Source organism: Hyperolius riggenbachi, chromosome 12, assembly GCF_040937935.1.
Source record: "Hyperolius riggenbachi isolate aHypRig1 chromosome 12, aHypRig1.pri, whole genome shotgun sequence".
Classification (NCBI taxonomy): domain Eukaryota; kingdom Metazoa; phylum Chordata; class Amphibia; order Anura; family Hyperoliidae; genus Hyperolius; species Hyperolius riggenbachi.
In genome coordinates, this window is record NC_090657.1 from 13,510,178 (window position 1) to 13,533,250 (window position 23,073).

At 48.1% G+C, this 23,073-nt stretch overlaps 1 protein-coding gene across 2 annotated transcripts in view; it reads left to right on the forward strand.

Moving 5' to 3' along the window:
• The window catches only part of SLC4A1 (solute carrier family 4 member 1 (Diego blood group)), a 184,421-nt gene that overhangs the window by 127,530 nt on the left and 33,818 nt on the right, over positions 1–23,073 (forward strand). For both annotated transcript variants that reach the window (XM_068263166.1, XM_068263167.1), the window contains 4 exons: positions 695–893; positions 6,499–6,699; positions 8,249–8,397; positions 13,424–13,618. In XM_068263166.1, coding sequence (XP_068119267.1) covers positions 695–893; positions 6,499–6,699; positions 8,249–8,397; positions 13,424–13,618 — 744 coding nt within the window. The remainder of the gene's footprint in view (positions 1–694; positions 894–6,498; positions 6,700–8,248; positions 8,398–13,423; positions 13,619–23,073) is intronic.

Sequence of the window (23,073 nt, forward strand, 5' to 3'; positions counted from 1 at the left end):
CTCGAGAACCCCCCCCCCCCCCCATGAGGAGATGAGCTGGTCCAAAACCTGTTGGTTGTGTCAGATTTCTACTACCTATTGTAAGTGACGGCAACATAGGAGAATAGTAACTTATGGCACATTTTATTCTGAGAGAAATGTACTTCTTATTTGTATATGTTTACTTGTACTTACATTTTTATGATTTTTGCAATAGTGGTCCTTTTTAAAAGTGTACCTTAAGTTTAATATATAGCATGATGAAACCAACATGTATATCTATAGGACCAGCCTGGAATCTCTGATTGTAGGGGATAAGAATCTAGTTTGTAGGTAGAGAGCCTTTTTGTGCACATTACATTGTGATAGTATAATGCTGACTGCAAATGGATTGAACTGGATAATAAACTATTACATAAGATGCCCGACTGGAGTTCAGTTTTAATTCCCAACTGAACTGTTGTAGAACATTTTTCGAAGGAAACCCACCCAAATACGGGGACAACATACTAATTCCAAGCAAGGGATGTCTATAGTGCTGCAATATCAGGGTGTTGGGCAACGAACTACCAGTACACTACCCTGTAAAGTTAGATGTAGGTGGTTCAAATAAATCCAAACATAGTTTTACTGGGTTAAAAATTGCTGAGACCTCCGTAGCCCAACAAGATAGTCAGAGTTTTTCTTCCTATCGTTGACCGTTTTTTCCTCACAGGTTTTCCGGACAGAGATGTACCTCGCTGGGAACCGCAACGATCTGCAAAAGTCCTTAGATGACTTCTTGGACTGCTGCATAGTCCTTCCTCCTACAGACTCCACTAATGAACAGCTACTGAAGGATTTGGTACCAGTGCAGCAAAACCTACTTAGGAGGAGATATCAGGAAGTGAAGATTGTACCAGGTGGACACAAAGGTAGCTAGAACCCTTCCATGCCAGATCTGGAGCCCAGATGATTACTCATTCTTACATGGCAAAATCATACTCGTAGAATCTTGACGAGCCAAAGATACACAAATGCAGCAATGGAAATCCCGTTTTCACAGCTGCCTTTGTAAGACTTTGAATGGTCGGTCATGATCTTGGTTCTTGTTTTATTGCTACATGACTTTGCATGTAGACAAAATCATGTACAATAAATACACCACCTCTGTGAGGTTACCAGTTTTGTCAGATTTTAATATGAAAACAAGAAGCACTATTTAATAGTAACACTCATCTTTTGACTTAACTACTTTCTCTGTCCCTGTCTTGACCAACACATTTATTCTTGGCCAAAGATTGTGTATTAAAAAATCTAAAAACTAAAAAAAAAAAAAGTTTCCTGCTAAAGTACCTGAACAAATACAAGATTTCAGAAATAAAATCTATTTTCTAACTTATAATAATAAATAGCAGCATTTTTTCAGCTGCATGATGACAAATATAAAATATTTTACATTTATTGGAAGAACCCCTCCCTTCCTTTCATATTGCCGGGACAGAATCCTGCAGACTGGTGGAGGAGATAAAAAACAAAAACAAAACACAGGCTGCTACTGATGATGTCACGGGGGAGGTGATCTCAGCTTGTGTGAGATTTCACAGACAACGCCCCTGTGAGGGAGGGTAGCTGATGACAAACACACCCATGATCTAAAACCTCCTACTAAGCTCAGAAGTAATGGCTGCCACCTGTATAGCCCTAGTTATGAAAAGAGAAGGGTAAAAAGCATGCACTGAAATGTTCATAGGCGTGAAGGAGCGTTTATTTATCTTTGTATATGTCAGAGTGGTGCAACTAAATATTTTGAATTAAAAAAATGTTTGGTTTGGGTCCGCTTTAACAAAACCAGTGCTTTATATGTGCAAATGAGGCACTTGAATTGCAGTCAAATGAAGCCTGCAGCTCTACTGAAAAGTAAATAGAAGCTTGTATCTGCCTGAACAATCACCACTGACAAAATAGTACTGAAAAGGTTATTATTTCTCTTTTGCGAAAGTTGAAGGAAGCCGATTCGACATCACACTGACCTGGCTTCTTCACTTAAAATGTAACCCCTCCAATTGAAAATAAGAATATAAAACTCTAGGAAAGCTCTATTTATTATTACTTGTACGTCACACTCAGTTATCCCATAAGTTTATTTTTAGTTAAGGTTTGCTTTGAGGAATGCATCTATTATGCAATTTTCTTGTAGACTAGGCATTCGATTTTAACATTGAGAGACTGAGGAGAGGCTGGCACTTGATGCTGGCTTAATGTTGGTAACCTGTTAATGGAAAAGTAGCGTGCAACCAGCAAAACAGGTTACAACCGCATTGCAGCAGAAGGAAAGCGCTGGGCACCAAAACATCAGCTTCCAGAGTTTTTTCAAACAGGTTACACACCAAGTGGCAAACAAACACTAGAAGATAGGTCTATGTATCTAGTGTTTGCTTGCCACTCGGTGTGTTTGAATAAAGTCTGGAAGCTGACGTTTTGGTGCCCAGTGCTTTCCTTCCACTGCTATGCTGGCATTAGATTTTAGTTGGCTTCAAAAAAAATTTTCAATGAAATCTATTAAAGGAGGCTTCCCTTCATCGACGTTGGATTGTTTTGAGAATTGAACATTTATCTGGCAAAGGCCATTCTGGGGAACACCAGGGCGAGATTCCTCAGCTTAGTACTAGAGTGAGCAAGAAAAATCTGGCTGTGATGGGGAGTGATCTCAGCTGAGATCCAATCTAATATCTGTTAACCTCTTAACCACTTAATGACAACCAGACTTATAAAAATGTCCTGCTAGAGCCTCTTAATGGGTCCAGGACGTTTTTATAAGTCAAACAGTGCTGCTGTTGCTGTGCGCATGCGTGCTCCCGCTGATGGGGGTCCACGTGCGCGCTCTCTCGTTTGCACGTGCGTTCCCATGCGCGTGCACGTGAGATAAGTGAGAAAAAAAACACCATAGAAAAAATACACCTTTATTTTCAAATACTATATTGTCACCATACTTTGTACTAGGGACATAATTAAAATCTTGTGATAACCAGGACAAATAGGCAGATAGAATGTGTGGGTTTTATGCACAGTAGCAGTGTTTATATTAAAACTATAGGGGATGAAATTGGAGAAATAGTGTATTTTTTCATTTTTGCCTTGTTTTTTCCTTTAAAATGCATAGAAAATAAAGTAATTACTGGAAAACAAATATCAACCCCAAAAAGCCTAATTGGTGGTGAAAAAAACAAGATATAGATTGTCATTGTGATTAGTAGTGATTAAGTTATTGGCAAATGAAAGGAAGGAGCACTGAAAGGTGAAAATCGTTCTTGTCCGTTAGGGTAAAAACGCCTTTTGGGGTGAAGTGCAGGGGCGTAGCAATAGGGGGTGCAGAGGTAGCGACCGCATCGGGGCCCTTGGGCCAGAGGGGCCCCGAAGGGCTCTCCCTCATCTACATTATTACCTCTCTATTGGTCCTGTGCTCATAATAATCATTTCTATAGATGCTGTGAATAGAAGTAATCACTAACAAACTGTTTCCCAGCCTCTTCTTGCACCTCTGACACTGTAGTTGCCATTGGCAGGGATTGCTATGTATAGAGTGCTTGGGGGTAATCAGTAACAAGCTGCTCCCCATCCCCTTCTTGCACCTCTGACACTGTAGTTGCCATTGGCAGGGATTGCTATGTATAGAGTGCTTGGGGGTAATCAGTAACAAGCTGCTCCCCATCCCCTTCTTGTACCTCTGACACTGTAGTTGCCATTGGCAGGGATTGCTATGTATAGAGTGCTTGTGGGTAATCAGTAACAAGCTGTTCCCCATCCCCTTCTTGCTCCTCTGACACTGTAGTTGCCATTGGCAGGGATTGCTATGTATAGAGTGCTTGGGGGTAATCAGTAACAAGCTGTTCCCCATCCCCTTCTTGCTCCTCTGACACTGTAGTTGCCATTGGCAGGGATTGCTATGTATAGAGTGCTTGGGGGTAATCAGTAACAAGCTGCTCCCCATCCCCTTCTTGCTCCTCTGACACTGTAGTTGCCATTGGCAGGGATTGCTATGTATAGAGTGCTTGGGGGTAATCAGTAACAAGCTGTTCCCCATCCCCTTCTTGCACCTCTGACACTGTAGTTGCCATTGGCAGGGATTGCTATGTATAGAGTGCTTGGGGGTAATCAGTAACAAGCTGTTCCCCATCCCCTTCTTGTACCTCTGACACTGTAGTTGCCATTGGCAGGGATTGCTATGTATAGAGTGCTTGGGGGTAATCAGTAACAAGCTGCTCCCCATCCCCTTCTTGCTCCTCTGACACTGTAGTTGCCATTGGCAGGGATTGCTATGTATAGAGTGCTTGGGGGTAATCAGTAACAAGCTGTTCCCCAGCCTCTTCTTGCACCTCTGACACTGTAGTTGCCATTGGCAGGGATTGCTATGTATAGAGTGCTTGGGGGTAATCAGTAACAAGCTGCTCCCCATCCCCTTCTTGCTCCTCTGACACTGTAGTTGCCATTGGCAGGGATTGCTATGTATAGAGTGCTTGTGGGTAATCACTAACAAACTGTTTCCCAGCCTCTTCTTGCACCTCTGACACTGTAGTTGCCATTGGCAGGGATTGCTATGTATAGAGTGCTTGGGGGTAATCAGTAACAAGCTGCTCCCCATCCCCTTCTTGCACCTCTGACACTGTAGTTGCCATTGGCAGGGATTGCTATGTATAGAGTGCTTGGGGGTAATCCGTAACAAGCTGCTCCCCATCCCCTTCTTGCACCTCTGACACTGTAGTTGCCATTGGCAGGGATTGCTATGTATAGAGTGCTTGGGGGTAATCAGTAACAAGCTGTTCCCCATCCCCTTCTTGCACCTCTGACACTGTAGTTGCCATTGGCAGGGATTGCTATGTATAGAGTGCTTGGGGGTAATCAGTAACAAGCTGCTCCCCATCCCCTTCTTGCACCTCTGACACTGTAGTTGCCATTGGCAGGGATTGCTATGTATAGAGTGCTTGGGGGTAATCAGTAACAAGCTGCTCCCCATCCCCTTCTTGCTCCTCTGACACTGTAGTTGCCATTGGCAGGGATTGCTATGTATAGAGTGCTTGGGGGTAATCAGTAACAAGCTGCTCCCCATCCCCTTCTTGCACCTCTGACACTGTAGTTGCCATTGGCAGGGATTGCTATGTATAGAGTGCTTGGGGGTAATCAGTAACAAGCTGCTCCCCATCCCCTTCTTGCACCTCTGACACTGTAGTAGGCCATTGGCAGGGATTGATATGTATAGAGTGCTTGGGGGTAATCAGTAACAAGCTGCTCCCCATCCCCTTCTTGCTCCTCTGACACTGTAGTTGCCATTGGCAGGGATTGCTATGTATAGAGTGCTTGGGGGTAATCAGTAACAAGCTGCTCCCCATCCCCTTCTTGCACCTCTGACACTGTAGTTGCCATTGGCAGGGATTGCTATGTATAGAGAGCTTGGGGGTAATCAGTAACAAGCTGCTCCCCATCCCCTTCTTGCACCTCTGACACTGTAGTTGCCATTGGCAGGGATTGCTATGTATAGAGTGCTTGGGGGTAATCAGTAACAAGCTGTTCCCCATCCCCTTCTTGCACCTCTGACACTGTAGTTGCCATTGGCAGGGATTGCTATGTATAGAGTGCTTGGGGGTAATCAGTAACAAGCTGTTCCCCATCCCCTTCTTGCACCTCTGACACTGTAGTTGCCATTGGCAGGGATTGCTATGTATAGAGTGCTTGGGGGTAATCCGTAACAAGCTGTTCCCCATCCCCTTCTTGCACCTCTGACACTGTAGTTGCCATTGGCAGGGATTGCTATGTATAGAGTGCTTGGGGGTAATCAGTAACAAGCTGCTCCCCATCCCCTTCTTGCACCTCTGACACTGTAGTTGCCATTGGCAGGGATTGCTATGTATAGAGTGCTTGGGGGTAATCAGTAACAAGCTGCTCCCCATCCCCTTCTTGCACCTCTGACACTGTAGTTGCCATTGGCAGGGATTGCTATGTATAGAGTGCTTGGGGGTAATCAGTAACAAGCTGTTCCCCATCCCCTTCTTGCACCTCGGACACTGTAGTTGCCATTGGCAGGGATTGCTATGTATAGAGTGCTTGGGGGTAATCACTAACAAACTGTTTCCCAGCCTCTTTTTGCACCTCTGACACTGTAGTTGCCATTGGCAGGTTTTGGTGCGCCGTATCAATTGTTATGTATAGAGTGCTTGGGGGGCCCCATGTAAAACTTGCATCGGGGCCCACAGCTCCTTAGCTACGCCACTGGTGAAGTGGTTAAAGTAAACCGGAGACAGGGGAACAAGTCCTATTTTACTGGGTCTTTAGGGTACTCTATTTTCTCCTGGTCTGCTCACACTGCTCCACTGCGCCACTCTGTCCCTCTGAAAGATGGCACTTTGTGGTCAGGACAAACCTGATTCAGCTTAATTAGTTCCATGCAAGGTACAGGAAATAAATGGGATTTGTCAGAAATAGGTTTGTATCTCTGGCATGGCATTGCTTGCAAGCCTGTATTACTATTACTTCTATGTTCAACAGATCTGAAGCCCAAAGAACCACCAGAAGACCCTCTGCAGAGAACTGGCAAGCCTTTTGGTGGTCTGGTGCGTGACATCAAACGTCGTTACCCGAAGTATCTCAGTGACATCCGCGATGCTCTCAACCCGCAATGTCTGGCCGCTTTCATCTTCATCTACTTTGCCGCCCTCTCTCCTGCCATCACCTTTGGAGGATTAATGGGTGAGTCTCATGACTTGTCTAGAGCATATTAAAAGAGTTTTAAACTATATTATGGTCATGTTCTTTGCTGAATAAAGGCCCGTACACATGCTAAATTAAAGTCGGGTGGGGCGGGAAATAACAGTCATAGAAAATAATCTGGGGTGTGTACAGCAGACCCCGACTCCCGACAACTGCTCGATCAGTGGTCCGCCTGTGTTTTCACTCAACCTGCCCTCTGTGCGACATCGTACAAAACCCTTCGCCTCTACACATTGCAACAAAACACATCGTTAGCCTGCAGGCTAGCTATGCACCTGTACAGACAGCCTTGGCTTGCCTCACAATCCCCATCAGACTATCTATGGTGTGTAAAGACTTTAAAGTGGACAAATTAAAAATACAAGATTTCAGAAATAAAATCTATTTTCTAACTTATAATAATAATAATAATAAATAGCAGCCGTTTTTCAGCAGCATGATGACAAATATAAAACATTTTACATTTATTGGAGGAACCCCTCCCTTCCTTTCATATTGCCGGGACAGAATCCGACAGACTGGTGGAGGAGATAAAAAGCAAAAACAAAACACAGGCTGCTACTGATGATGTCACAGGGGAGGTGATCTCAGCTTGTGTGAGATTTCACATAGACGACGCCCCTGTGAGGGAGGGTAGCTGATGACAAACCTACCCATGATCTAAAACCTCCTACTAAGCTCAGAAGTAATGGCTGCCCCCAGTATAACTCTAGTTATGGAAAGAGAAGGGTGAAAAGCATGCACTGAAATGCTCATAGGCTTGAAGGAGTGTTTATTTATCTTTGTATGTGTCAGAGTGGTGCAACTAAATATTTTGAATTAAAAAAATGTTTGGTTTGGGTCCGCTTTAAGTAAACTGTGGAACACTGCAGGACGCCTCGCCGATTCCTGATTTTTCTCTAGTAGATAATTACAGTTTGCTTTATATTGACAATTTAAAGGGAACCTAAACTGAGAGGGATATGGATGTTTTCTTTTAAACAATACTAGTTGCCTGGCAGTCCTGCTGATCTTTGGCTGTAGTAGTGGCTGAATCACACATATGAAACAGGCATGCAGCTAATCCAGTCTGACGTCAGAGCACCTGATCTGCTGCATGCTTGTTGAGGGGCTGTGGCTAAATGTATTTGATACACAGGATCAGCAGGAGAGTCAGGCAACCGGTATTTTAAAAGGAAAAATCCATATCCTTCTCAGTTTAGGTTCCCTTTAAGTTGGAGAAAGAGATTTAGAATCTGAGCATTGTGTTCCAGTAATTATAAATCAGCCCCAGTCTTGGCTAAATAGACCACTTATGAGCTGGTTCGCTCTTGAGTTATATCTTGTCATGTATTTGCCTTTTTTTTGGGGGGGGGGGATTTTATTGGCACAGTAACCATACACATATTACTACATTTCATGCCATTTTGAAAGCTAAACAGCTTAGTAGTTGAGCTTAAAAGTTAAAAGTTGACTCCAGTATTTGACGTTTTTAAGAGTGTTGGAGGACAATCTGAATTTCATGATTTGACTTCCTCTCACTTCTCAGCTCAGAAGACCCAGAACTGGATGGGTGTCCCAGAACTGATGGTGGCCACAGCTGCCCAGGGCGTCTTCTTCTGTCTCCTCGGTGCCCAGCCCCTTCTCATTCTTGGTTTCTCTGGACCTCTTCTGGTGTTTGAAGATGCCTTTTTTAAAGTAGGTTGCATTCTTTATTCTCCGCTATATGCACAATTAGAAGAAGCTTGAAGTGATAAGATCGTGGAGGCCGACAAGTTGTCTTGTTTTTCCGTTGGGCTCATTAGAGTCGAACATCCGCACCCGTTTTTCATTCAGAGGGGTCTGAGCACTCGGTCTTCTCACTCATGTATGTAAACTGGACTTACAAAGGTTTCTTGTATCAGAAGACCACCGTGATTGGCTTGCATATACTAGTATGGAAAGCCGCACGCAGTACCTGCTTCTCATGTAAAATGTAGTCGATATTGTCACAGACCGCAAGGCCGGTCTGCGGATGGGGTTAATCGATCAGAGTCAGAAATCCTCTTACACGGTCATTTTGCTCATCACGAAGGGTAACCCGACTTCGCAATTTGATGAACTGACTCGCGGAGGGAGCGTTCAGACGCCAAAGGATTCACCACACACATACAATTCAAAGATCTGCCACCAAGCGGGTTACACAGCCCGCTACTGTAATTATACTAGGACTTCGAGAACGCTCTATTAACCCTTAGCAGTATGCAGGAACCTGGGTCAGATCTTTATATCCGGGTTCTCGCATACGGGTTATAAAGGCACACTTCTATTAAACACAGGGTAGCGATTTCAGGAGAATAGGTACGATTGTGTATATTTAGAACAGATTGTAACCATAACGATTTTTAAACGTTTATATAACAAAGTTGCATTACATACATTTACACAGATTAACACATAGACACAAAGCTTAAAATAACAGGGATAAAATCAGAAAGTTCTTACTGTAGTTATGGCTGATCAGTCCATTTGGCGAATGAAGAAAACAAAGTCCAGTTAAAGTAGGCATTAATGTTTAAGAGTCCTTGAAAGCATGCGTTCGGTCCTTCTTGAACACATGCTCCAAGCTCTCCTTTAGTAGATGAAATGAGGAAGGACTGGGGCGGGCTCTGCTGGCCCCATATTTATACAGTCTTAGAATTGGGGCTGTGTTACCTCCAAACTAGGTGGAGGGAAGGCAAGGTTATCTCCTGGCAGCAAGGTTGCCACCCCCAGACTCAGAGCAAGAAAATGTACCAACTATTAATAATCTGTGTGACTCCGCCCCAGATTGGCGCATCGCAAATCCGAGGCTATATTCATAAGCGGCCTGCGACCCTGTATCAAATGAGGCTACACATGCCTATTCTATCGCATTCGCTTTGCGCAGGCCAGATAAAGGAGGTTCCCTACTGATTCCTGACAGCTAGAAAATTGTAATTAAGGTGAATGATATAACTGCTTTATGGGTATCAGAAAATGTATTTTTAGTCTTTCTGTGGCAAGCCTATTTTGAATTATTAATAAATTAAAGTTTCCTTTGTTTGAGTCTATGAGTTTGGAGGGAATCTCTTATCTTACTGGTTGGAGCTAGTTCCTTTGGGGAATGAGCTGTGCACCAAATGGCTCTGCCTAGGAGGTCGGCCACGTGTGAAATTCCTTGCTGATCTGACACAGGATGTGGGTGAGGGGCTTTTGCTTTCAGTGGAAGAGAGCAAAAGGAAAGGTATTTGTTTTAATCTACACAGGACTGACAGTAATGGGCTGGACCATTACGCAAGTCGTTGGCGATTGCGCACGACTTTCCGTAATGTTCGCCACAGATATGGTACATGTTTTTGATGGCTGCAGAGAAACCAGATCACTAACATGGTACCGGGGACCATTAGCTGCTTTGTATTACTAAAACATACAAGGCTCAAACAGTTAACTATTTGTGCCTTATGCTAGGTACACACCATACAATTTTCTGTTAGATTTACCTGCCAGATAGATAATTTCCAACATGTTGGAAACTCTCTATCTAACCATCTAGCTGACTAGCAATTAGGCATTGCTCTACTCAGCAGGAGATAACCAGAAGACAATGCACCAGAGATACTGACCAGTCCCTACAGGAAATTATCTAACAGAAAATCTAACAATTGTATGGTGTGTACTAGGCATAAGGTCTATCATGTAATCTGCATTCTTTATAATTAAAGAGGCACTGTAGTGACATATAGAAAAATAAGTAGATACCAGTTTTGGGGGTTTAAGTATCAAAAACCTTTACTATATATTGCTATAATATTGGTATATAGCCCCTCCCTCCCAGTGATGTCACAGCCTAGGCTGTTTAGCTTTGCAGGATAGACCTCCCAGAACATTTTGGGAGACCAGGAATATTGTCTACTGGCTTTGGAATTCTCAGAAACAAACATTCCACAGAGTTGCCCCTGACAGGACTAAAGATGTCACTACCTGTCATATATTTCAGAATGTCAGTCAGGGAGAGATTTTACAATGGGCAAACACTGACTAAATCATGCTTTAAAGCTCTAGCTCAGTAATGGCTTTTTCTTCCTTTTAGACCAGGGGTCAGGAACCTTTTTGGCTGAGAGAGCCATAAACGCCACATATTTTACAATGTAACTCCGTGAGAGCTATACAATATGTTTCAAACTGGGACAGTGCGCATGCGCAGCAGAGGGCCCCTGTTTCCATGGTGATGTGTGTACAGTTGATCCGCTGGGCAGCGGAAGTGTCAGACATGTCTTCAGCTTCTCTTGGGTTTCAGCAACATCAGCAATTTCCCCGAGAGCCAAACAGGTGAAATACACACTAACCGCTTGTACAATTAGCTAGCTGACTTGGGGGTTGATTCACTTTGTAGGACGAGATCACCGCACTTTGACCCAATAGGCTGCCTGTCAAGTGACAGGCAGCCTATTGGGTCGTTGTAATGACAGCACATCTGGGCAACAAGGGATGCGCTGGCGCAGAGCACTCAGTGGAAACCAGCCCTCAGGCCTGGTTCACACTACAAGAGCTTTTTCTAAGCGCTTGTGAGTTTATAAACTCTTATATGTAATATAATGCTATGTGTGTGTTCTCACTTGTGCGATGTGATTTTATAATAATTACCAATAGCATTGCATTAGCAAGAGCTTTTAAAATTACTAGCACTTAAAAAGCTCTTGTAGTGAGAACCAGCCCTAACTAACAGTAAAAAAAATCTGTGAGGATGAACTAAGGGCCAGTTTACACTGCACAGATGAGAAACTGATCTGTCTAAAAACTGATCCGTCATGCCTAGTACACACCATACAATTTTCCGTAAGATTTACCTGCTAGATAAATTTCCAACATGTTGGAAATTATCTATCTAACCATCTATCTGCTGAGCAATTAGGCATTGTTCTACTCAGCAGGAGATAACCAGAAGACAATGCAGCAGAGATAATCACCAGTCTCTACCAGTTCTTTACAGAAAATCTAACAGAAAAATCTAACAGAAAATTGTATGGTGTGTACTAGGCATTAAACAGATCAGTTTTAAGGGGCACATACACCTAACGATTTTCCCGCCGATATACAGCAGATTCGATAACTGTGATCGAATCTGCTGTGAAATCGTTGCACAAACGCTGACAGAACGATTTCCATCCGAAATCAATCGTTCCCGTCGATCTGTCCATGCGGAAGATTACGCTCGATCGCCGGTGGGTCGGGAGTGCGTCGATAGCGGCGTTCGAATGCCCGACAACCGACGCTAGCGGCAATACATTACCTGATCCGGCCGGCGCGTATCCCCGCTGTCACCGCTGTTCCTTCTCTGCTGGGCTCAGAGTCCAGCAAGCTTTACTGAACTTCCTGTCCCGGCAGGAAGTTTAAACAGTAGAGCGCCCTCTACTGTTTAAACTTCCCCCGGCAGGAAGTAAAGTGAAGCTGTAGCCCTGGAGCCCATAGCGGAGAAGAAGACAGCGGAGACCGGGGGACCCGCACCAGCCGGAGCAGGTAATGTATGCGGGGGGGGGGGCAGCTCCACAGATGGTGAATCGGTTTCAGGCTGAAATCGATTCACAATCTGTTTGCAGTAAAGGCAGCCATACGATCCCTCTCTGATCAGAGAATCGACCAGTGTATGGCCACCTTAAATTGGGCATCAGTTTTTCATCAGTGAACCTCAGTGAATGCATCTGTTGATCTGGAAAAAATTGCTCCCTCCGCAAACTTGTGATCTGTTTGGTGCAGCAGGACAAATAGAGCCGATCCAGCGGAGCAATGTGAACGGATCCTATTCAGCCTATAGGATCTGTTTATATCTGTTAGGATCCAGACTGTTACGGTCCGTTAAACAGACCATTTTTAGTTTTAAAAGTTTTTTTTTTTTTTATTGGTGTTTTACAAATGAAACCTACGAGCCATGAGAAGCCCAAAGCGTAGGGCAGAGCGAATGTTACAACGAACAATCAGAAAAAGGTACATGAATGAGTCCAATTAATAACAGTAGCAGTCACGGGATCTTAGTGGTTACAGAGCCGGCAAAAAACTGGAGGAGGAGTTGTTATAAGGAGTACATAAAGTGTATTCCAGGAGGTAGGTCAAAATGTTAAAGAGGAATGAAACCCAGCCATTCTTCGTTGCTGTAAAACATTATTTACAGCCTATTATATACTACCAGCATTTTCTTTTTTTACTAGAACAGCATTCAAAGGGTTAAACACAGGACAGAAAAGCTGAATGACGGGAAAGCTGGACGCATCCGAACTGGAGATAATGTTATTTTGTGTTTAATAGTATCAAGTGAGGAATGTAAACAAACACTTCTCTGACACTGCAGGCTCTCCTGAACACAGACAGACAGTCAGAAAGCATTTCTGCTTATATTTCAAGATGGAAAAAAAAACAGTTATGAATAAAATGCAAAAAAAAATGTACTTTGGAAACTTGTAATTTCTAAATGAATAATAATACTTATGCACAAAAGCAAATAGGATATATCCGTATGGCATATAAAAAGTAGGAAAACATGTTTTTATTGACTATTATGTCAGGGTTTTATACCGCTTTAAGGCACTTTCATCGAAGGCAAAGGGAGGTAAACGGACCATTTTTATGGCCAACATGAACTGGTTCTAAGGCTTCGAAGATGAGAAACCAAAAATGTGAAGCAGTTAAACTTGTCCATGATCCGTTATCTTGATTTTTCTCTCTTCCCTAGTTCTGCGAAGGTCAAGGCATTGAGTACATCGTGGGTCGAGTATGGATTGGATTTTGGCTGATCCTCATTGCCATCATCGTTGTGGCCTTTGAGGGCAGCTTCCTGGTCCGCTTCATTTCCAGATTCACCCAGGAGATCTTTTCCTTCCTGATCTCACTCATTTTCATCTATGAGACCTTCTCCAACCTGGCCAAGGTGAGGAGGAAACCATGAGTGACAACAAGGTGGTACATCAGTGTTGGAATGTGTATTTAGCAACAACAGTCTAGTGTGTGTGTGTGTGGATAGATAGATAGATAGATAGATAGATAGATAGATAGATAGATAGATAGATAGATAGATAGATAGATAGATAGATAGAAACCTTTAAAATATAACTTGTTTGTTCTTTTTGGTGTGATAGCCAAGAGCTATTAGCCATGAGGTCTGCTGATTAATATTTGTTAATCAATCAATAGACAATCATCAATTGACAATAAATAGACAATAGATAATCAATAGGCAATCATCAGACAATAGGTAATCATCAGACAATAGGCAATCATCAATAGGCAATCTTCAATAGACAATAGATAATCATCAATGGACAATGACTATTGTCAATAGACTTAGACAATAGACAACCATCAATAGTCAATCACAATAGACAATAATCAATAGACAATCAACCATAGACAGCAGACAATAAGCAATAGACAATCAACAATCATCCATAGACAATCATCAATAGACAATCATCAATAGACAGTAGACAATCATCAGTAGACAATCAATAGACAATCAACAATCATCAGACAATAGGCAATCATCAATAGGCAATCATCAATAGGCAATCATCAATAGGCAATCATCAATAGGCAATCATCAATAGGCAATCATCAATAGGCAATCATCAATAGGCAATCTTCAATAGACAATCATCAATAGACAATAGATAATCATCAATGGACAATAATCGTCAATAGACCATAGACAACCATCAATAGTCAATCACAATAGACAATAATCAATAGACAATCAACCATAGACAACATACAATAAGCAATAGACAATCAACAATCATCAGTGGACAATAGACAATCATCAATAAACAGACAAACATCAATGCACAATAGATAATCATCAATAGAAAATCAATAGACCATCATCTATAGACAATTATCAATAGACAATCAATAATAGACAAACATCAACCAGACAATCATCAATAGACAGACAGACATAGAGAATATATATATATTTATATATATATATATATATCCCCCTCCCCCGGTGCTGTCTCGGGCCGTTTTGGAGGGCCGTTTTTTTAACCCATTACAGTGTAAAATGAGTGTGCTACTGTAGATAAAACCTACACATTATATTTGGCATTTCTCCCATTTTATCACAAAACTTACATTTTAGGGTGATGTTTAATTTTAAAATGAAAGGTGGATTTTTTGCTGCATTGTGTTCTTTTCACTTTGCACTGAGAAAATAATGAAAGTATTATAATGGTAAAAATTGGGGAGAAAATGTTAATGGGTAAGGTTCATTTATATGCAGAGGGTATGATCTTAAAAGTGGGCGTGGTTAAACAATATATTGCATTGTAATCGTGTTCACTGCAACCCCATTATTATATTTTACCCTATTACATGTCCTCATTTGGCCAGCTTCCCACTTCCTCTTACAGTTTGCTATGGTCGTGGTCTCCCATATGTTTCACTGAAGGTCTAGTGATGTCCTCAAAGGGGTCCAGTCAAAAATGGCGCATATGAAAAATGGCGCACGGTGATGCTGCTGGGTTTTTTGTTTTTTTTTTTGGGCTACTTATTATTTAACAATAACCTATAAACGTTACTAGACATTATTTAATGTTTCACTACCACATACACATTGTAAGTTCTTCACTGTGTTGCCTGCTGTTAATCTCATTAAAAGAGAACCTCAAAGCTGCCATGCCAAATATCAGCCAGATGACATTCACTACAAACATAAATGCCAGGGCTCTGCCACTGCCACTAAAAGTGCTTTCTTACCCAGTGCATGATGCTCCAGGCTGGTGGCTGGCTGGCACTGCCCGCTGTCTAGTGGTGCTGGAAGTGGTCAGTCAGCCGATCCCGTGTGGGTGACCCAGAACACTGCTGCCTGCGTGGCATTCCGGCTCCTGCTGCTGCGCTCTCCTCCTGCCAGCATCATCCCCACACTGTGCCAACCATCCTCATCCCTGGTGACCCAGCTCACTGCTGCCTGCATGGCATTCCGGCTCCTGCTGCTGCACTCTCCTCCTGCTGCTGCGCTCTCCTCCTGCTAGCATCATCCCCGCGCTGTGCCAACCATCCTCATCCCTGGTGACCCAGCTCACTGCTGCCTGCAAGGCTTTCCGGCTCCTGCTGCTGCGCTCTCCTCCTGCCAGCATCATCCCCGCACTGTGCCAACCATCCTCATCCCTGGTGACCCAGCTCACTACTGCCTGCGTGGCATTCCGGCTCCTGCTGCTGCGCTCTCCTCTTGCTGCTGCGCTCTCCTCCTGCTGCTGCACTCTCCTCCTGCCAGCATCATCCCCGCACTGTGCCAACCATCCTCATCCCTGGTGACCCAGCTCACTGCTGCCTGCGTGGCATTCCGGCTCCTGCTGCTGCGCTCTCCTCCTGCTGCTGCGCTCTCCTCCTGCCAGCATCATCCCCGCACTGTGCCAACCATCCTCATCCCTGGTGACCCAGCTCACTGCTGCCTGCGTGGCATTCCGGCTCCTGCTGCTGTGCTCTCCTCCTGCCAGCATCATCCCTGCACTGTGCCAACCATCCTCATCCCTGGTGACCCAACTAACTGCTGCCTGCGTGGCATTCCGGCTCCTGCTGCTGCGCTCTCCTCCTGCTGCTGCGCTCTCCTCCTGCTGCTGCGCTCTCCTCCTGCCAACATCATCCCCGCGCTGTGCCAACCATCCTCATCCCTGGTGACCCAGCTCACTGCTGCCTGCGTGGCATTCCGGCTCCTGCTGCTGCGCTCTCCTCCTGCTACCATCATCTCCGCGCTGTGCCAACCATCCTCATCCCTGGTGACCCAGCTCACTGCTGCCTGCGTGGCATTCCGGCTCCTGCTGCTGCTCTCTCCTCCTGCCAGCATCATCTCCGCGCTGTGCCAACCATCCTCATCCCTGGTGACCTAGCTCACTGCTGCCTGCGTGGCATTCCGGCTCCTGCTGCTGCGCTCTCCTCCTGCTGCTGCGCTCTCCTCCTGCCAGCATAATCCCTGGGCTGTGCCAACCATCCTCATCCCTGGTGACCCAGCTCACTGCTGCCTGCGTGGCATTCCGGCTCCTGCTGCTGTGCTCTCCTCCTTCTGCTGCGCTCTCCTCCTGCCAGCATCATCCCCGCGCTGTGCCAACCAACCTCATCCCTGGTGACCCAGCTCACTGCTGCCTGCGTGGCATTCTGGCACCTGCTGCTGCGCTCTCCTCCTGCCAGCATCATCCCCGCACTGTGCCAACCATCCTCACCACGGGATCTGCTCTTCCTAGACGGCACAGGTGGCAGGGCTAACGTGTCCGCTCTCTACCCGTCCACTCCTCTCTCTTCCCTCCTGCTGCTGCACTCTCCTCCTGCCAGCATCATCCATGAGCTGTGCCAACCATCCTCATCCCGGGATCTGCTCTTCCTAGATGGCAGAGGTGGCAGGGCTAACGTGTCCGCTCTCCACCCGTCCACTACTCTCTCTTCCCTCCTGCTGCTGCTGCACTCTCCTCCTGCCAGCATCATCCCCGCACTTTGCCAACCATCCTCACCCGTGATCTGCTCTTTCTAGACGGCACAGGTGGCAGGGCTAACGTGTCCGCTCTGCACCCGTCCACTCCTCTCCCTTCCCTGTTGCTGCTTCACTCTCCTCCTGCCAGCATCATCCCCGCACTGTGCCAACCACCCTCACCCCGGGATCTGCTCTTCCTAGACGGCACAGGTGGCAGGGCTAACGACGTGTCTGCTCTCCACCCATCCACTCCTCTCTCTTCCCTCCTGCTGCTGCGCTCTCCTCCTGCCGGCATCATCCCCGCGCTCTGCCAACCATCCTCATCCCGGGATCTGCTCTTCCTAGACGGCAGAGGTGGCATGGCTAATGTGTCCGCTCTCCACCCGTCCACTCCTCTCTTCCCTCCTGCTGCTGCTGCACTCTCCTCTTGCCAGCATCATCCCTGTGCTGTGCTAACCATCCTCACCCCAGGATCTGCTTTTCCTAGACGGCAGAGGTGGCAGGGCTAACGTGTCCGCTCTCCACCCGTCCACTCCTTTCTCCTCCCTCCTGCTTCTGCACTCTCCTCCTGCCAGCATCATCCCCGCACTGTGCCAACCATCCTCATCCCTGGTGACCCAGCTCACTGCTGCCTGCGTGGCATTCCGGCTCCTGCTGCTGCGCTCTCCTCCTGCTGCTGCGCTCTCCTCCTGCCAGCATCATCCCCGCGCTGTGCCAACCATCCTCATCCCTGGTGACCCAGCTCACTGCTGCCTGCGTGGCATTCCGGCTCCTGCTGCTGCGCTCTCCTCCTGCTGCTGCGCTCTCCTCCTGCCAGCATCATCCCCGCGCTGTGCCAATGAACCTCATCCCTGGTGACCCAGCTCACTGCTGCCTGCGTGGCATTCCGGCTCCTGCTGCTGCGCTCTCCTCCTGCCAGCATCATCCCCGCACTGTGCCAACCATCCTCACCCCGGGATCTGCTCTTCCTAGACGGCACAGGTGGCAGGGCTAACGTGTCCGCTCTCCACCCGTCAACTCCTCTCTTCCCTCCTGCTGCTGCACTCTCCTCCTGCCAGCATCATCCATGAGCTGTGCCAACCATCCTCATCCCGGGATCTGCTCTTCCTAGATGGCAGAGGTGGCAGGGCTAACGTGTCCGCTCTCCACCCGTCCACTACTCTCTCTTCCCTCCTGCTGCTGCACTCTCTTGCCAGCATCATCCCCGCGCTGTGCCAACCATCCTCACCTCGGGGTCTGCTCTTCCTAGATGGCAGAGGTGGCAGGGCTAACGTGTCCGCTCTCCACCCGTCCACTCCTCTCTCTTCCCGCCTGCTGCTGCTGCACTCTCCTCCTGCCAGCATCATCCCCGCACTGTGCCAACCATCCTCACCCGGGATCTGCTCTTCCTAGACGGCACAGGTGGCAGGGCTAACGTGTCCGCTCTGCACCCGTCCACTCCTCTCCCTTCCCTGCTGCTGCTTCACTCTCAGCAGATCTCACCCCGGGATCTGCTCTTCCTAGACGGCAGAGGTGGCGGGGCTAACGTGTCCACTCTCCACCCGTCCACTCCACTCTCTTACCTCCTGCTGCTGCACTCTCCTCCTGCCAGCATCATCCCCGCACTGTGCCAACCATCCTCACCCCGGGATCTGCTCTTCCTAGACGGCAGAGGTGGCAGGGCTAACGTGTCCGCTCTCCACCCATCCACTCCTCTCTCTTCCCTCCTGCTGCTGCACTCTCCACCTGCCAGCATCATCCCCGCGCTGTGCCAACCATCCTCACCCCGGGATCTGCTCTTCCTAGATAGCAGAGGTGGCAGGGCTAACGTGTCCGCTCTCCACCCGTCCACTCCTCTCTCTTCCCTCCTGCTGCTGCGCTTTCCTCCTGCCAGCATCATCCCCGCACTGTGCCAACCATCCTCACCCCAGGATCTGCTCTTCCTAGACGGCACAGGTGGCAGGGCTAACGTGTCTGCTCTCCACCCGGCCACTACTCTCTCTTCCCTCCTGCTGCTGCACTCTCCTCCTGCCACCATCACCCCCACGCTGTGCCAACCATCCTCACCCCAGGATCTGCTCTTCCTAGACGGCACAGGTGGCAGGGCTAACGTGTCTGCTCTCCACCCGGCCACTACTCTCTCTTCCCTCCTGCTGCTGCACTCTCCTCCTGCCAGCATCATCCCCGCGCTGTGCCAACCATCCTCACCCCGGGATCTGCTCTTCCTAGATGGCAGAGGTGGCAGGGCTAACGTGTCCACTCTCCACCCGTCCACTCCTCTCTCTTCCCTCCTGCTGCTGCACTCTCCTCCTGCCAGCATCATCCCCACACTGTGCCAACCATCCTCACCTGGGATCTGCTTTTCCTACATGGCAGAGGTGGCAGGGCTAACGTGTCCGCTCTACACCCGTCCACTCCTCTCTCTTCCCTCCTGCTGCTGCGCTCTCCTCCTGCCAGCATCATCCCCGCGCTGTGCCAACCATCCTCATCCCAGGATCTGTTCTTCCTACACAGCAGAGGTGGCAGGGCTAACGTGTCCGATCTCCACCCGTCCACGCCTCTCTCTTCCCTCCTGCTGCTGCACTCTCCTCCTGCCAGCATCATCCCCGCACTGTGCCAACCATCCTCATCCCGGGATCTGCTCTTCCTAGATGGCAGAGGTGGCAGGGCTAATGTGTCTGCTCTCCACCCATCCACTCCTCTCTCTTCCCTCCTGCTGCTGCACTCTCCTCCTGCCAGCATCATCCCCGCGCTGTGCCAACCATCCTCATCCCGGGATCTGCTCTTCCTAGACGGCAGAGGTGGCAGGGCTAACGTGTCCGGTCTCCACCCGGCCACTACTCTCTCTTCCCTCCTGCTGCTGCACTCTCCTCCTGCCAGCATCATCCCTGTGCTGTGCTAACCATCCTCATCCCGGGATCTGCTCTTCCTACACAGCCGAGGTGGTAGGGCTAACGTGTCCGCTCTCCACCCATCCACTCCTCTCTCTTCCCTCCTGCTGCTGCACTCTCCCCCTGCCAGCATCACCCCCACGCTGTGCCAACCATCCTCACCCTGGGATCTGCTCTTCCTAGACGGCAGAGGTGGCAGGGCTAATGTGTCCGCTCTCCACCCGTCCACTCCTCTCTCTTCCCTCCTGCTGCTGCACTCTCCACCTGCCAGCATCATCCCCGCACTGTGCCAACCATCCTCACCCCGGGATCTGCTCTTCCTAGATGGCAGAGGTGGCAGGGCTAACGTGTCCGCTCTCCACCCGTCCACTCCTCTCTCTTCCCTCCTTCTGCTGCACTCTCTTCCTGCCGGCATCATCCCTGTGCTGTGCCAACCATCCTCACCCCAGGATCTGCTTTTCCTAGAGGGCAAAGGTGGCAGGGCTAACGTGTCCGCTCTCCACCCGTCCACTCCTCTCTCCTCCCTCCTGCTGCTGCACTCTCCTCCTGCCAGTATCATCCCCGCACTGTGCCAACCATCCTCACCCTGGGATCTGCTCTTCCTAGACTGCAGAGGTGGCGGGGCTAACGTGTCCACTCTCCACCCGTCCACTCCACTCTCTTACCTCCTGCTGCTGCGCTCTCCTCCTGCCAGCATCATCCCCGCGCTGTGCCAACCATCCTCATCCCAGGATCTGCTCTTCCTAGACAGCAGAGGTGGCAGGGCTAACGTGTCCGCTCTCCACCCGTCCACTCCTCTCTCTTCCCTCCTGCTGCTGCGCTCTCCTCCTGCCAGCATCATCCGCGCCATGGGAGGACTGGCCAGGGGGGAAAGGGGGATATTTCCCCCCAGGCTGCCTCTCATTTAATGATTTAGGGCTGGTACAGTGCCTGGTGCTTTCATGTTTTTGTATAAGGCAATGTGAACCACTAGGCTGGTTGAGAGAAATAAACACCCAATTTCAGAGCAATTAGAGGACAGGCAAGCTGGTAAATATACACCGCATGATGCAGAGCAGAAGTTTGCCTGCAGGGTCCATGGGAAAAAAATCTGTCTAGTCTCTCATCATTGTTAAAATGACTGCACGTCATTCTACTTGTCGTAACCTGGTTTACACGATGGCTTCTGCGTAAGCTATGTTGCAGTTAATCTGTATGTTACTTCTCTTTAAATAAACGCTTAAACAGTGAAAAAAAAAAAAAAAGTTAGAAAATGACTGCACGTGCACAGCTACATAAGGTATTGTCTAGGTTGAAAAGTTTTTGACAGTCATTAGACTCCAGAAGGGCTGCTTGCAGACAGTCCCTAGACTCCAGAAGGGCTGCTTGCAGACAGTCCCTAGACTCCAGAAGGGCTGCTTGCAGACAGTCCCTAGACTCCAGAAGGGCTGCTTGCAGACAGTCCCTAGACTCCAGAAGGGCTGCTTGCAGACAGTCCCTAGACTCCAGAAGTGCTGCTTGCAGACAGTCCCTAGACTCCAGAAGTGCTGCTTGCAGACAGTCCCTAGACTCCAGAAGTGCTGCTTGCAGACAGTCCTTAGACTCCAAAAGGGCTGCTTTCAGACAATCCTTAGACTCCAAAAGGGCTGCTTGCAGGTGAATTCTGATGATAAATTCTGAATGCGACGGCAACCCCAGCCGTTGTCCCTCAGGTGTTCTTACTGTGTTTCCCATGTGACTGCTGGCATATAGCACGTGGGGCATGTGTGTGTTGTCATTTGGGCTTGGGCTGCGGTGAAAACGGGCCACTAGTTTGTGTTTTCCCTCCAGGCCAAAAGGTCCCAGTCCTCCCCTGATCCCCGCACTGTGCCAACCATTTTCATCCCAGGATCTGCTCTTCCTAGACAGCAGAGGTGGCAGGGCTAATGTGTCCGCTCTCCACCTGGCCACTCCTCTGTCTTCCCTCCTGCTGCTGTACTCTCCACCTGCCAGCATCATCCCTGAGCTGTGCCAACCATCCTCACCCCGGGATCTGCTCTTCCTAGACTGCAGAGGTGGCAGGGCTAACGTGTCCGCTCTCCACCCGTCCACTCTTCTCTCTTCCCTCCTGCTGCTGCACTCTCCTCCTGCCAGCATCATCCCTGCACTGTGCCAACCATCCTCATCCCGGGATCTGCTCTTCCTAGACTGCAGAGGTGGCAGGGCTAATGTTTCTGCTCTCCACCCAGCCACTCCTCTCTCTTCCCTCCTGCTGCCGCGCTCTCCTCCTGCCAGCATCATCCCCGCACTGTGCCAACCATCCTCACCCCGGGATCTGCTCTTCCTAGACTGCAGAGGTGGTGGGGCTAACGTGTCTGCTCTCCACCCAGCCACTCCTCTCTCTTCCCTCCTGCTGCTGCACTCTCCTCCTGTCAGCATCACCCCCACGCTGTTCCAACCATCCTCACCCCGGGATCTGCTTTTCCTAGATGGCAGAGGTGGCAGGGCTAACGTGTCCGCTCTCCACCCGTCCACTCCTCTCTTCCCTCCTGCTGCTGCACTCTCCTCCTGCTAGCATCATCCCTGCACTGTGCCAACCATCCTCACCCCGGGATCTGCTCTTCCTAGACGGCAGAGGTGGCAGGACTAACGTGTCCGCTCTCCACCCGTCCACTCCTCACTTCTCCTTGTCCTCCTCACGTTAATTAACGTTAAAGACAATAAAATAATTAGCAATATGCCGCCTAACACACCGTCTGTGTGCCATAACTAAACATTGATATTGCAAAATAACATTAAGACATTTTTTCAATGCAGCGCCATTTTTAAACATCGGCACTTTGCGCCATTTTTCTCGGACCCGCCTCAAATGCTTCCCTGGTGTATAGCGGTGCCACCATAGGCTTCTCTTGCAGGGCCAGGCCAAGGTTCCCCAGCACCAGAGGCAGAGATTCAAAAGAGCGTCCACCCAGTATAGGTTACAGATGAGCACCTATTATTAAGTATGCTGCCCCTTCTTATAAGTATCAAGTTGTGCCTCCCGTATTAGGTAGATTCACACTTCCACCCCCAGTATAGGTAGCCATATGTTCCCCC